A 15,997-nucleotide genomic window follows, 5' to 3' on the forward strand; every position below is an offset into this window, starting at 1 on the left:
GAGTTTAAGGAATACTTACCTCAACTTCTTTTTCAGTAAGTGGAGGGGAGCTAGAAATAAAAGCAAAAAGGTCACATTTTAATGAGTTTCGTCTCTAAAACCAAAGCTAGTCTAATATTTAATTGAAAAGAACAAAAAAATATATGTTTAAGTTTTATGAGTTTTGCTCTACATTCCAGTATTGATTACAATCAAGAAATTTCTCTGAACTTCTTCACCTTGTGCAATCTTTTAGGTAAAATATTGTATATAACAATTCCTTCACAGCAAATGTTAAATATTTATTTCATCTGCACAGAGAACACCTATTGATTACTTCAAATGACTGAAGGCCTCTGATAATTTTGGTACAAAAACATGTGGGCAAATGTAGGAATTAGTTTTGGCCAAATAAGTTTGGAATTGTTTAAATGTCTAATAGGCATTTTTTAATTATAGCTTTATTTCTCTCAAAGAGAAAGCTTATGCAGAAACATGGAAGAAGCTTTGCTTTATACTAATACAACACAAAATAAAATACGCCCAGCCTCTGAAGTTATCAGTGGTGCAAGGTGTGCAAGCCATGAAATGCTTCATTTCGGTTTTCTTCCCTGTATTTCTTTCACTAGACCAAAATACTTTCTGCAGGCATGGACTTTTGTATCATTTTAAAAATAAATTGCCCCCTCCCCCCCCAAAAAAAAAAAAAGAGGAAAATTCCCCTTAGATTCTGTCAGGAAAATGTTATATTTAGCCAGTACTAAGCCCAGCCAAGAATGATAACTGGAATCTCTGAAGGTCAGGACAAAGACCAGTAGGTACAGCCTGACTGACCTCAGGAGAGTCTGGCCCGGAGGTTCCCTGCTGTGGTGACATTGCATTACGCAATAACAGCTCTTGTTTCAGATGATCTCAGGTGCAGTGCTACCCTGCATGCAGTGCTACCCTACAAATCTGACATGCAGACTCTGTTCCAGGCTGTGTAAGAAGAAAGGACAAATTCCTGAGCCGTGCCAGGGCTTCAGCCATCTGTTGATAAGGGTTGATGAGGGCCTACTTGCACAGCCCCAACCACTGAATCCTCAAGAATCGATTGGGTTGGAAAAGACCTCCGAGATCGAGTCCAATCCTTGGTCCAACTCCAGTCCCCTTACCAGATCATGGCGCTCAGTGCCACGGCCTTCTCAGTTTAAAAACCTTGAGGGATGGTGAATCCACCCCCTCTCTGGGCAGCCCATTCCAATGCCTGATTACTCTCTCTGTAAAGAATTTTTTTCTGATATCCAACTTCAATTTCCCCTGGCAGAGCTTGAGCCTATCGTGCCCCCTTGTCCTGTTGCTGAGTGCTTGGGAGAAGAGACCAACCCCCACCTGGCTAGAACTTCCCTTCAGGTAGTTCTAGACAGTGATGAGGTCACCTCTGAGCCTCCTCTTCTCCAGGCTAAACATCCCCAGCTCCCTCAGCCTCTCCCCACAGGGCTTGTGCTCCAGTCCCTTCTCCAGCCTTGTTGCTCTTCTCTGGACCCGCTCCAGCCCCTCAATGTCTTTCCTGAACTGAGGGGCCCAGAACTGAACACAACACTCAAGGTGTGGCCTCACCAACACAGAGTACAGGGGAAGGGTCACTGTCCTGGGCCTGCTGGCCACGCTATTTTTGATACAGGACAGGATCCCATCGGCCTTCTTGGCCAAGAAAGTCCTTCAAATGCATTTGCAACATAAAATCCATTTCCCTGAAAAATTGTCACCTGCAGAAAAATTGCAGAATTCTTATGTGCCCGAATTCTACCACTGGTAAGCATTATCTGCCCTTATAATTTTTCTGGAGGAGAGAAATACTAATGCTTTCAACATGAATTTATATCTGCAGCAGCAACCCTGGAAACCAGGAGTGGAAAGATCTGCATAGAAAACTACTTTTAACCTGACATGCAGGTTTCAGGCTTTTTATGCAGAGCTTACAAATTAACTTTAAAAGTTGGTTGGTTACTGGAAGTTGGTGCACTCCACCAAATATTTCAGAAAATCTGTGTTGCACATTTCAAGATGCAGCAATTTATCTTGTTGTATGGAAGTCCATAAAGGGAGTTCCCTGGAAACCATCAGTGTCTTTCTGCTTCTAATGAGCTTTTACCTTCCTGGAAGCGATTTGTGCACTCGCAGTTTTCGCAGCAATACATCAGGAATGCTGGGCATGACATCAGAGCTGTTCTTTGGCTCTTCCTCTTCAGTGGGGGAAGGGAGAGGTGAAGGGCCTAGAGATATTTTCACATTAAATAAAAAGTTGTTATTTGAAAAGTCATGCATTCACTATTAATAGTCAGCATCTCAGAGGCAAATAGGACTCACTGTGTCCTTTTTAAAGTCAATGAGACTCTCACCCCAACTCTACTAGGAGCAAAAGTGACCGAAAAGTAAAGGTCCATCCCTTCATGCAGAATGTGACTTCTTTAATTACATGTGGTGATATATCACTCATCTCTCCTTTACTGCTAATGATCCCCTCTTCCTCTTGAGCAGGGGCAGCAAAATTAATCTGTAAAATTGTCATTGAAAAGCTGAAGTAATATGGGCTCTGACAGTCCCTAATGCACTGAAAAATAATTTTTGTACTACTGTTTTTCCCAAAATTCAAACTGAACCCAGATTCAATACTTGAACTTCTAACCTAAGGGTTTGCATTTGTGCTTTTCCAGCACAGTTATATAATTTCTGTAATATTTTAGATGAGATTTTGTAAGACAATACTTTAATTGTCTAAGGCTTTAAAATGCCACCTGCCAAGATGAATTCTAGTGTAATGTACTATTCTAGGGATTTTATGCACCATTTATGGTAATGAATTACAGCATGCACTTGTTTCATTGCATGTTCATTGAAATAGGACATACACGTTATATTTATTTCTCTGCTTCTGTCACTTTTCATAAGGACCAAGATATGGCTCAAACTTTCTTTTAAAATTTGTATTACTTAGCTTTCGTATTTTCATTTTATTTCATTTCATATATAATAATTCCCTTATCTCCCCCTAACTTGCCAGAACTTAATGAAGGACTATCCTATAAGGAAAGGCAGGTTTCCCACTCTGAATCTCAGATTTGGGAAGGTAACTTTGTACATCTCTCCTTTTCATTAAGCACAGCAGAAAGAGTCTTAGACTTGCAAAACAACTAGTGTGAAAAAGCTCAAATTTTGTAAATGTGGAGAGTGTTAACATGAAAGAAAGAACAGAACAGGAGATTATTTCTAGCTCCATTTTAGTTCTGTGCATTTCCTTTATAGTCAAAATTCCAGTATTTTCTTAAGAGCAGTCACGTGTGTCCCATAAACTCCAGTCTGACACCACAATGTGTCCAGATGTAACACATTCCACTTATCTAAACTTCTGTAGATGCAAAGCTGTGTTTACTCAGATGATCACAATAACTTATTATTGATAAAATACATGATGGACACAGTATATTGGATTAATAGCAGTAATAATCTGGCTATTTCCTATTGTTTAAGCAAAATTACTACTCCAGTTGAAAAGCACAAGGTGACTTTTATGACAATGTGAGGAAGTAAGTCTCCCTAACAAAGGAACTAAGGATTTGACCCCTCACTTGTTTTCCCCTCTGAGGACAAAGAGTTGACCCTAACTGTTCAGGCTATCATTTAGATAAGTTACTGGACTCTAAAAAGCTCGTGATGCTCATGAGATCTTGGTTGGGAAGCTGGATAAAATGATGCTTAGCTTTTTATTATGTTACTCTTACAACTTTCAAACCTGAAAAAATTATCTAACAGGCTGGTAAAACAGAAAGTATTCTACTCTTTCAGACAGAGCCTGCTAAATAATTTCCAGGAGATTATATATTATCAGAGTGACAGGAATAATATTGTCACCCCTAAGAATGCAAAGCTATAATCACTAAATACAGAAGAGGTTTCTTTTAATCTTGTTTCGTTCAGACTGAAGATGAGTCTGTTTCCAGAGGTAACAGAAAAAGTAGTATCTCAACCATCTTTCAGTGTAACAGAAACTTTAAGACCTTATGAAGTAGTCCCAAAGCAAATCTGTGAATTAGCAAAATGGACAGTATTAAGAAAAATTGAAAGTGTCTTTGGATCAAATCTTGGGCAATCAGTTCCAGTTCCTTTCATATTAATCATCTCCATTTCAGTTATTGTGGCCTTAAAAGCACTCTGAACAAGTTCTGACTTACTGCTTTCAAACAACTACACAGTTCTGGTCTAAATATTATCATTTGATAGCTCAGCACTACTGCTATTTAATTCTTCCACATGTTGCATTGTTCTCAGGTTTATATCTTTGATGTTTCTTTTTATTCTGAACATTTCAGATGCAGCCTACAGGCGTCAAATCTCTTGTGCTTGTGTCAGTTTGGAAAAAACATTTGGTGCCAGATTTCTCTTTCCTCATTTATGTAGAGTTTTAAACTTTTTCCTTACAAACCACTTTATTTTTCCTTAAAAATCATAGAAATTGAGATTAAAAAAATCCCACTTATTGTCAGGTGTATTTTTCCAGTCCTTCAATCACATTTATGACTCTTATGCGACCTTATTCTTTCTTATTACATTGACATAAAGATGTGTACCAGAAGTGAAAATGTTATTTCAATACTTGCCACAAAAATACTACAATAAAAAAGTGGGAATAAAACACTCTGTCTCTTATTTATACTTGTAAGGATTAAATTCACCCTTATGACCACAATATCTTGCAGAGGTCCCATTTATTCCATCCATCACTGCTGAAATGTTTTCCTAGAAAGTCACTGAAACTACAGACAATCCTCCAGCTATTATGTCCAAAATACACTCCATTCCACATGTGCATCTTTTCACTTGGTTATAATAATACCCACAGTACCTTCTTGGCTCAGGCCATCAAGAAATTGAGGTACTTCCATTATTGGTCTCTCTTATTCATAATGATTTATCACTGTTCTCCATGACAGCTTCACCTGCCATTGAAACTGGAGAGACTTTTCCCTCCCACTCCCCATAACAGGCAATTATAAGAATCAGGATATAACAAACACTCCTTCCAGCTTTTCTGATACTGCACCTTTTTCCTGTTCAGCTGCTTCACTGAGTTCAGGAAGTTTAAGTCCAACTAAATTTTGATTTCTCATCAAAATATGCTCCTGTTAAGAAAAACAGTAACATTTCTAAATAACTGAACAAGAAATCTCCATTTCATTAGCCCTGCCATGTGAACACTAAATATAACATTTACTTTAGTTAATAAAATTATATAATGGAGATTCTACATTAAGTTATGATCAGGTGCTACATAGCATGAATACACATGCATTCACACAGATTTTAAAATGTTCCAAATTTCATACAGCATTATTTAGGAAAAATTTTGGTCATGCAAACAGAGATTTGCAAAATGTGCTCCTTCCTGAAATAGAGACATAGAGTTTTGATAAAGAGAGTTTCTATAATTGGGAGTGAAAAAAAGTAATTTTGGACATACTCCCAGTAATTACTAAGTATCCCAGAAAACAGAGAAAATTCAGAAAATCATATATTTGAGACTTGGCCACTTTGACTTTATTAAGACCTGAGCTTAGGATGCTACACCTGCAAGTTAGTGCTTCACTGTCACTGTATTCTGCCCCTGCTCCTTACAGGTAGGGAAAAATGTGCTCTCCAGGATTAAATCTTGTTGTCTTATTTCTCCTTTTATCATCTCTTTGTTTTCTACTTTCATATTCTCACACATGTTTAAGATTTGCCAACACCTGCTTTTGTTTAGGAGTAGACAATTCCTACTGGAGGCAAAGTTCAAAGCTCATTTAACTGGAATTGTATAGCATGTTGTATTAAATTTTTGATTATTACTTATGCTGAACAGGTTCTAGGCCATTCAAAATTACAGAGTCTTAGAGTCATAGAATGGTTTGGTTTGGAATGGACCTTAAAGATCATTGAGTTCAAACCCCCCTGCCCTGAGCAGGGACACCTCCCACTACACCAAGTTGCTCAGAGCCCCATCCAGCCTGGCCTTGGACACTCCCAGGGATGGGGCAGCCACAGCTTCTCTGGGCAACCTGTGCCAGGGCCTCACCACCCTCACAGTGAAGAATTTCTTTGGTAGTTACATGGCTCAAGTGTTTTTATGATCAAAACTTCCAGTCCCTGCACACTAAGAATATGTGTGTTACATAAACAGGAAAAGATGAATAACTAAGCTGCCATTCCCAAGCATTACAATGAGAATGAATTAACCAAAGTGCAGAATTTGAGATACTCATTTGTCAGCTCTGTGTTCATCTTAAAATATTGGCTATTGTGGGTCAAAGAAAACATTCTTATTAAGCTGTTCAGGAAAGTACCTACTACTTGTTTTTTTTTCTTTCAAAGGCCATTCTTGTAATAGAGACATGGTAGTTGCTTTCTTACGGTGGTTTATCTTTGCATGAAATTTCTGCTTCTTTTCTTAGGATTTAGTTCTTAACTTTTACTTATCATTTAGACAATTTTTAACAAGGGATTACTTTATAGATATCACAGTGTCCAAGTCTGTTCTTCTAGAAGCTGAGACATTTGCACCGTGTTAGAATTAGAAGCTGTAAGTCTGAACATTCTCTACCTGCTCTTGCTCTCAGAGATCCCCAGTTTTACAGCTCTGGACACTTTGAGACATTTTCTGAGAATGTTCAATAAGCAAATTGTCATACCCAAACCATTTCCTGTCCTCTGAGATCTGCAAATATAACGTTGTTGCAAAGGGTAGTATTCTTAAATGACAGGATTACTGCTCTGAGAAGGGAGAGTACCAACCAACACAGGACTCAAAAACACTCAGCTGAACAAAGTGAGAGTGAATTTTAAATCTAAATTAAGTTTACCAACAATGTGTGATACACAAAGGCTTGTGAGCCCTCATACAAGAGTACGGTAACTCCAAGCTTCAGTAAAAGATTTCTGTTTATACAGAGGTCGCAGCCCATTCATATAAAAATCCAACAATTAGTCCCTGTGTTGTGAGAGGCTGTGGATCTGAGGACAACTCTGAAGGAGCAGAAAAAGCATGTCACAGGGAAGCAAAGGAAGTGAAAGAGCATAAGTGACTTTTAAAGAGAATGTTTTTACATCCTGAGGAAGAAAAGATTCTTCAGGTCAAAAATTCTCTTCCGAAATCAAAATAGATCAAAATTGAGCCTCAAGTACATTTTACAAATGACATGATTGTTAATCAATTGCTTCCTGTTTACAGGTCATGTAAATTATGCAAAAAAAGGAGATATACTGTGTTTTGGACTCACCTTTCTGCCAGACTGAAAGAAATCAGTATGTTCCTGACACCAGTATTACAACGTGCCAGAGCACATGCACATGCTTATGTGCACATTGAGGATACCACAGTGCACCTGATGCATGTTGAAACAGAGAAACTCCATGGAAATACCTACAGGTTACAATTTACTAAAGCCACGAAGGAGAAACCTGGTACAATTCTGTACTGATTTTGCTGACACTGTTTCCTATCATATCACTGTATGTTTCTTGCAATGGTAGAAATAATGCTAAAGCAGCTTGAAAGTTTAACAAGATACGAAAATAGAACAGGATACAAGTGACTAGGACTCACCTCTCTGAGCTTTGTCAGCTTCTGCATTCGAACTGGTTGAACTTGGATTTGAAGGTCTTTGAATGCTTTTAACTGATTGCTGGGTTTATTACCCACACAGCTTTTATCTTCCTCAGATGGTAACTTTAAAGGTGTTTTCTCCTTCTGCCCAGGCTCCAAGCTGTCCCATGACACAGCCCGTAGTAGAGGGGGGCGCAGTCCACACAGTTTAAATTCTGGTTTACATGAAACTTTATGGTCCCTCATTTCTGGAACAGGATTTTTTAGCTTTGAGTCCATATTTCCTATTCCTGGTCCTGGTAGATGGGTTCTTAAAGGAACATCATTTTCTTTTCCTTTCTTGAGGCATGATTTTCCAAGTTCATTCTCACAAACATTCATGCAAGTATTAAGAGACATTCTGCCACCATCACCGGCTGAAGGGGAGCATTTAGGTAAAGTCTCCATATGTTTACGTGGATCAAAGTTTTCTTTTTGGTCTGATAGCTTCTCTTTGGAGTTTTCAAAACCAGCAGAACGAGGAACCAACCTTCCCTGAGAAATCTTTCTTTGATCATTCTGCCTTCTATCAATTAATCCTTTTGCAGCATTCTGAAAGCAGAGGAACACACATAAAACAGAGAAACAAGCCAAGATTCCTCTTTTCCCTTGCCCAAGGACACATTTTCACTGTAAAAAGCCATTTTCTTTTCAGTGACATTTGCTTTTCAACATATGCTGTTGACAAAAGAAGTAATTTTGAAAAGGCACTTGAAGAATATTGAATTGGGAATCTCCTCTCTGAACTTTTGAGTTGACCTCTCCAATTCCAGAGTCCATTACAGCAATATTCACATAGCCAAATTCCTCAGCATCTTAAAGTTTATCTGAACACACACCTTTACCCCTGTATCTTCCAGCACTGTCACTTTCCTTTGTCTGTTCTCTGTTAGTCACTCACCTCCCCAGAGGAAAAAAAAACCCATGGGCTTGTACACTAAGTTAAAGAACATATTGTAACTTCCCTCTTCTTTCTCTGTGTGCAGTACCACAGCTGACAATTTGGTTGCAGTCTTTACAGGAGGAGCATTTTTGCCTATACCTTGGCTACTTTGGTACAGAATCTGTATTTTATGTCAGGGAACCTGTGTCAGCAATTTAAGGCAACCAACATACAGTCTAACCATGGGCTGTGCCTTAGGTATGTTGCTGCTCCTCTCCTTTATAGTCACTGCTCCAAAATTCTGCTGCCATACTTTATTCAGCTATGGCCTATTCCACACACAGCAAAGCCCCTTTAAAAGGCCATCTCATATCACCTAAAACAAATTAGGAAACATTCATATGAACTTCTCTACTGATAGTTGTGTGGAGCAGTAACATCCCATCAGTGGTGAGAAACACAAGGTTTCAGTAACCTCTTCCACTGAACCCAAGGGATCTGGAAGAGGATGTCTGTCTAAAGCACCAGCTTATACAGAAGTGGCTATGGTAGATATTTTTGCTTTACTTATAAAGTTATTAGGATATTGATTTTAATTGAGCTAGTGCAGGGTACATGACAGGGTGTAAACTAGCTGCAAGTCCATTGTCCTCTGCTATATTTGCAGGTGCTCCACAATTTCCCAGAGCAGTATAATTTTCTTTTCACTCAGTGAACAGTTTTCCAGCATTTTTAGTCAAACAAACAAGTCATATGTGTGCTAAGACAAACCAGCAGTCTTTGTTCAACTCTTAATGTGAAACACTTACCTCTGCAGTTTGCCTATCATCCTCTTTCACAGTTCTGTTATTCTAGCAAAGAAAGGGAAGAAAGAATTGCCTTACAAGGTTATATCTTTCACACCTATGCTGCAAATGTTAGATACAGATATTAATGGATTGACTTAGTTTTTACATTGCTTATCACATTTATTTATGAAATGGATTTGGGGATTAGTTTCTTTCATAGATGAGGATTATACTGGATCTTTTTCTATTTTCTACACTTAACAGATCTATGATCTTTAGCACTTGTTACCTGATGGATTTTTGTCTTCAGAGTAAACATTTATTAGTCACTTTCTCTGCAGAAAAAAACATATCAATAATCCAATCTTGGTGTATATAAAACAGTGTTCCAAACATCCCATTGTCCTTGGGGTCTAAAAGGGCAGCATATACTAATATAGCACTGTAGTAACCAGGTTACTGCACAGCCTGTTCAGCTCTTACCTGCCCTGGAGATACTGGCTCGATACAAGTGGTTGTGCAGGCATCAGACCCTGCAAACACACACATAATTAGGGCATATCCTCATTTTTGTTCAAAATTTTTACTGCTATAGCATTAGCAACACATATGTGCACAATTCTCCATAATATATTAAAGAAAAAAATTAAATGTCAAAAATAATGTTTAAAAGGAAAAAAAATTTCAAAGATATAGTAAGTGAAAGATCATTAAAGCTTCTCAAAACTCCATTATTGAAAAATTAAAAAAAATAGAACATATAACCTTGCAACACCATGGGAATAAAAATATAACTAAATATATATATGTATAACTATATATTATATACATTCATGGGCTTTATCATATTGAAGAGTAGACACTTTAATCCACTCGACTTCTCCTCAAGAAATGCTAAAAAATATTTTTGTGAGCTTTTATAAGTTAAAGTTTGAGCCTGAAAATGGTTGGAATTGTTGATCTTAGAGGTCTTTTCCACCCTTAACTATTTATGATCATTTTACCTGATGGAACTGGAAGAGTGAGAGAGCTGCTCTGAGATGCTACTGGAGAAACTTTAGGACTAAGAGTAGGGGAAACTGCTTCATTAGAAAAAAAAAGAAAGGCAAACCCAACCAAACAAAAGAGGTAATTTTACTTTCTAGGCTTGTGGCTTCTGAATTTTTAAAATTCAGATAAGGTTAAAGTATGAATATCATAGTCATCAGTCATGTGTTTGTCTAGAAAGTGATAAGTAGTTTTAAGTAAATTAGGAACTTTAATTAGGTTTAATTTCTTTTCTGCAAAAACTAACACATTTTTGTTGATACACAGAATCCTTTTTCTCCTCAGTTTTCTGATACTGTAAGCACTGCAAAGAAGTAGCACAGAACAGGATTCACATGGAATTTAGGAAAAAAATATTTGGTTCTAATAAGTGTAATTGTGGGGGTTTTTATCCTCCAGAAACTGTCAAGCCAGTTTTAAGATATAACTTTTTTGGAACTGGCTTTTCAAAGCTAAATGGAAGTCCTGCTTCATGGTAAAATGGCATTTTGTTCCAGTTTTCAAACACTTCATACAAGGGGGAAAAATGATTTCAACTGACATTCCAGAACAAAACATTTCATTCTGGTGTTTTGAAAGGAGAATGTGGTCCATTTGGCTTAGTTTATGACCACGTTCAGAATAAGAGTCCGTAATTATGTCTGGAGTAATGTTTTTTCAGCAGTATGAATCATTAAAATTTCACTTATTGTACAATAGGAGCATTAGGAAGAAAATATCCACTACCAAAATTTGTGTCCCTTTTTTAGATTTCAACAGAAGTACTTCATGCTTTCTTGTTTGCAGTGTGACATTGAGGCACTTAAAAACTGTACACCATTTCCCACTGACAGGTCTGAACACAGAGATGGGTGATTTCTGTTTTATATGGAATCATTAGGAGGGGTGGAGGGATTCTGCCCTCCAATTTAACAAAGTGTGTGCAACCAGCAGCAATTCCTGGGTTGCAGTAGCTGCTTGTTGGTGCCTTTGCAGGTGTGTGAAGCAGAACAACCAGGGCCTGCACCCACCTGTGGGGGACTCTGGGAGGCTGCTCCTTGACTTTCTGCCTCTGCGCATCAGAAACCTTTCGCTCACTTTCTTTGCTTCTTCCAGCAGTTCAAGGTTCTTCTTTTTGTCTTCCTCTGATATTTTGACATCTGGTAGCTGGTCATTTACCAGATCAATCACGTGCCCACTGGTGTCTGTGTAGAAAAGTCAGAATTAGAGCTGCACCTCCACTTGCCAGATCTGTTGTGGCACATCAGAGTAACAAGTACAAACCATACCTATGGATTTAGCTTTGAGCTTGCATTTAGCAAACATCAGTGTCTGCTCATTTCTAACGTGCTGTGTTCTCGGGTTTAGAGCAAGTCCTCCAAAACACAGATAGCCCACAAAGATAAGGTCTCTGTGATGAAAGATGCTCTGATAGCTGAAACTGGCTGTTTCAGCTGTGTCCCCAGTATAGTTTTTCCAATTGCTAAAAAAATGTGGCATTAGATCCATTTCAACTAATAGTCATGGCATTTCTGTTGGAGGCTGAGTTTTTCCCTGAAATTCCTATGTTCAGTTTTTCATGGCTAAGATCCCACAAACTAACCCAGCAAAGATTCACACACACTAGTTTTAACAAACAGGGGATTAAATAAAATCATCTATAACTGAAGTTCAGAATTTGGAAGAATAAAGGTTTTATTCTATGCAGACAGAAGAACTTTTCCCACAAATGCAGATGCAACAGCAAAGCTGCATCTGGGAAAACTGCGGGCAGAAGCTGAGTAGCTAAAGCCTGAGAATTATAAAGCTGTTGGAAAAAGCAAATCAATCTCTGCCATGTGGTGGACCTGCAAGGATTTTCCAAAAGAAAATTCCTAACAGAATACCCATTAGAATACCCAAGGGTCAAAGAAGGTGTTGTCAGAGATTGCTTTTCCTCATGCTCGCTTATGTTGATATTAGGTAAGTGACCCAGGAGGGTGCATGGACCACAAACTGAAGGCCACTGCCTTACACTTAGGCCTTTAGATTAATGCATTGTTTTCAAAACAATTTTAATTATTTGTAGAAAGAATCCATTAATCCCTGGCTTCCAAATTGTTTGAAAGCACAAAGCTTTGAGCACCAATTTTTACAATTCTCCAGGCTATGATGAAGCAAAGAAGGCAGTCAGTTGACAGAAAGGCCCTTTCTGTGTGAGTTGGTATAAATGGCTTTTATAAGCATCTAAAGAACAGCTTGGATGAGGGGGAGGAAAGTCATCAGGTAACACAAGAAAAAGATTTTAAAATTTGACAAGAGCCATTAGAGAACCATCAGTCTTCAGAAAAGCTGAGGAGATGAGTAAGCAGCAAAAATTCAAGTCTTTGGGTTGTGGGTGTGGGGTTGTTTTTTCACTGGATTTTGGTTGATTTTTTTGTGGGGAGGAAGGGGTGCTTTGGCTTTAATTTCCTCAAATTTAGTTCAATTTCAAGGCTGTAAAAAATCCTGCCCCCAGATCAAATATTCTCAAAGCAATCTATCTTCAATGAAGTCTCTGTTTTGGTTTGAACTAAGGTTTGTGTGTCGGAATTTTGAGAGGGGCCCCCTCCGTGGCACTTTCCCTGTGCCAGCAAAAGAGAAGGTTTGCAGAACATGGTGATTTCTACCTTTCCTCAGCAGGTAAGTTCAAAAGCAGCAAAACTGAGTAGTATCAACAACAATTTTGAACACATATGTCTCCAGCCTTCTAACTATGTTAAGCTAATGGACAATCTCAAGACTTAATGAAACTAACAGTGCGTGTATCTCCATGAGTCAGGCTGCCTGCACCCCCCATCCCAAAACAAACCACTATCCCCTGGGCATGCACTGCACAGGATGCACAGGGAAAACTGCAGTCAGTACAGGCTCCATATTTAGGGCTTAATTGCATATCACAGTTTCTGAGAAAACATCCCAGCTTAAATGAATAATCCCTTCTTACCAACAGAAGTCAATGAACTTGTTGAATTCCTACTGGCACGGGTAGAATGTCTCCTGTGAGGACTACGAGGCCTAGAAAAAAGAAAAGGACCTTGACTAAAAAAAGGAAGACATAAAGCATTTATTGCAGATCCTCTCATCTTCAGACAACTGGAAAATGGAGGAGATTGCAGAAAGAAGGAAAAGCGTTCTTACAAACGATCTCTGAAATTTGCTAATAACTTCATACACTGTGAAATTCTGATTTCTCAGGAAAAATAGACATTTGTTCAGGTCACTATCATAACTTAAAACTCATGTAAGTATGGTACATAGCCAAAAAAAAAAATAGCCTTTGTAAACCGTTAGTGCTTCTTAAACTAAGTTTTGAGGCTGAAATAATTCCTTAGGCTCCCACAGTGACATTCCCCTAAAGTCATATGGGATCTTTCTAGATTGTAAACCAGGTGAAAGTCTCAAATGACTGTAAATTGAAATGCTGATCCAGCAAATAATTTTGCTTTTTAAGGGATGTATTGCAATTCTGACTCTAAAATAATCTTGAAGTATGGTGAAGTACACTTTAAAAAATACAAGAAAATTATAGATTTGAAAGCAATACTTTCTGATTAGTTTCCCCCCATATAAATAAAAAATTCCCTCAATAAATTAAAATCCCTGGGGATGAAGTATGCTGCATCAGAAGAGTAGGAATAACCTTTACTTAAGTCAAAACTGAATTGAAATTTTCTACTTCAAACAGAATTATTTCCATTCAATATCTTACTTTCACATATGCTTAACCTCAAGGTGGAATTCTTGTCCCAGCTGTGTGAACAGCCCCAAATATGTGCTTCAAAACTCATTTTATTGAGGTATTAAATCTGTATTCAACACATTTGAGTTGTGCAACTCAGTGAGTCAGGTGGCAGGCTTAGTGTTATATGCAAGTCTACTCTTTTAGCATCAATTACATTCCTGTTCTCCCACTCTGTATCTCAGACACCATCATCAACATGCAAAGACAATATGACCAAATCTCAGTGGAGATATAGTAATAATACCTTCATAAAATACACATTGCAAAGCAGTATTCTAGAAGCACAGCACCTGGAAATACTGTACAAGTTCTGCATAGATTGGTAATCTATTATACAGTACCTGTTAACCAGATTTTTCTCAATTTCTGCATCTGGTGTAACAGCATTCTCTGGAAGAACAATAGAAGGTGTGCTGCATGTTGTCCCTTCAACTGTAGTGTCCTGCATGGTTTGTGACAGAAAAATATAGTTAAACAGAAATTCAAACCACTGAATATTGATGCTCTATGTGAGAAATAATGTGCATTGTTCAATAGAGCTAAAAGAGAAAATGACTGAACTAAGAGAGAATTAGCTTTAATTTGACAGAACAAATGTGAATTAGGGCCTATACTTAAATTACTAAAAAGAGATGATGGAGATTTGGAATATCTGTTTTCTTTTAAAAGTTCTAATGCATGCAAGCTAAATTCAATTAATATGGAACTAACGAGAAAGCTTTAAAATGGCAGACATGCTCATTTTTCACACAGCAAACCACTCATCCTCTGAAGGAAATGTGTAGCATTTTAATGAATTTGTAATCTGAATGCAGGAGTGAAAAGCAGCTGTGTCTAACAGGGTAACAGGCACACAAACCCTCCAAACAGCACTACTGTGCAATGAAAGCTTGAATAAATGCTGTATTAAGTGTAGACATGATATTCAAAGCCTCAGAAAATAATTTCAAGGTTATTTTGTTAAGAGTTCCACATGGTTTCCCTTCACATTACTTGGAAAATATTTTAAAAATATAATTGCAATATTTAATTAAAAAAATCTCTTTTTCAGTGATAAAAGAAATTGGCACTGAATATTGATGTATGGCTTTCCATCTTAATATGAAACCTTGCCCTGAGCATTTAATCCCACACCTTCTGCATAATTATGCCAATCAGCTGAGGAGAAGAGACATCACAACTGGAGGTACATCAAATTAGAATAAAGTACTGTGTGTTTCTCATATATAGTAAAATACCGATTACTTCTACCCCAAATAATACATTCAAATTAAAACAAAAAAGCAGCTGGAGGGAAAACTTTCCAGCAAAACGCTTCTCCTCTCAAAGGCAATGAAATATGCCTTGATTTGGACACTTGATTTAGGGTTTTGATTGTACTGTAAATATCTTTTTTTTTTTTTACTAAAACAAAATCATGTCATGCAGCTCCACATTTCCATACTCAGAATTCTCCTATGAAGTTCCCTGGCAAGTTCACCTTGTCAGTCACAGGAGAGCAAGATGGGAAACATGCCAAGAAAACACCATGAAGATTTCAGTTCTAGAAAAATATCCTCATAGTACTGTAAGTGTTAGAACACCAATGCATATATGGTTCTAGTGCACAAATGGCTCTTTATGACAATGGCTTGAAAGCAATTTTTCTTGAAAATGTTACTCAGTAACATTTGTCAATGACAAAACTAGAGGTGATTGCCCTGCTTGTAGAGCAAAGCAGCTGAATACACATGACCATTGTTTATATTAATCTCATGACTGCTGAAAAGCAAAGCTTTTGAATGATGTAACATCAGCCTTGAAGTCACTCAAATCCATTTTAGGACTCTAAACCCAGCTCATTAAAAAGAAAAAAAACCAACGCCCAAAAACAACAAAGAAAAGAAAAAGAAAGAAGCTCC

General features: G+C 37.8%; 1 protein-coding gene across 6 annotated transcripts in view; it reads right to left on the bottom strand.

The window, feature by feature from the left end:
* IRAG1 (inositol 1,4,5-triphosphate receptor associated 1) overlaps positions 1–15,997 on the bottom strand; it is a 67,392-nt gene that overhangs the window by 16,092 nt on the left and 35,303 nt on the right. For all 6 annotated transcript variants that reach the window (XM_071558974.1, XM_071558976.1, XM_071558977.1 and 3 more), the window contains 9 exons: positions 14,438–14,538; positions 13,299–13,369; positions 11,365–11,538; positions 9,791–9,840; positions 9,329–9,370; positions 7,598–8,188; positions 5,060–5,138; positions 2,114–2,234; positions 20–50 (listed from right to left, as the gene is read on the bottom strand). In XM_071558974.1, the coding sequence (XP_071415075.1) occupies positions 20–50; positions 2,114–2,234; positions 5,060–5,138; positions 7,598–8,188; positions 9,329–9,370; positions 9,791–9,840; positions 11,365–11,538; positions 13,299–13,369; positions 14,438–14,538 (1,260 nt within the window). The remainder of the gene's footprint in view (positions 1–19; positions 51–2,113; positions 2,235–5,059; positions 5,139–7,597; positions 8,189–9,328; positions 9,371–9,790; positions 9,841–11,364; positions 11,539–13,298; positions 13,370–14,437; positions 14,539–15,997) is intronic.

This window comes from Pithys albifrons, chromosome 6 (assembly GCF_047495875.1).
Source record: "Pithys albifrons albifrons isolate INPA30051 chromosome 6, PitAlb_v1, whole genome shotgun sequence".
Taxonomy (NCBI): Eukaryota; Metazoa; Chordata; class Aves; order Passeriformes; family Thamnophilidae; genus Pithys; species Pithys albifrons.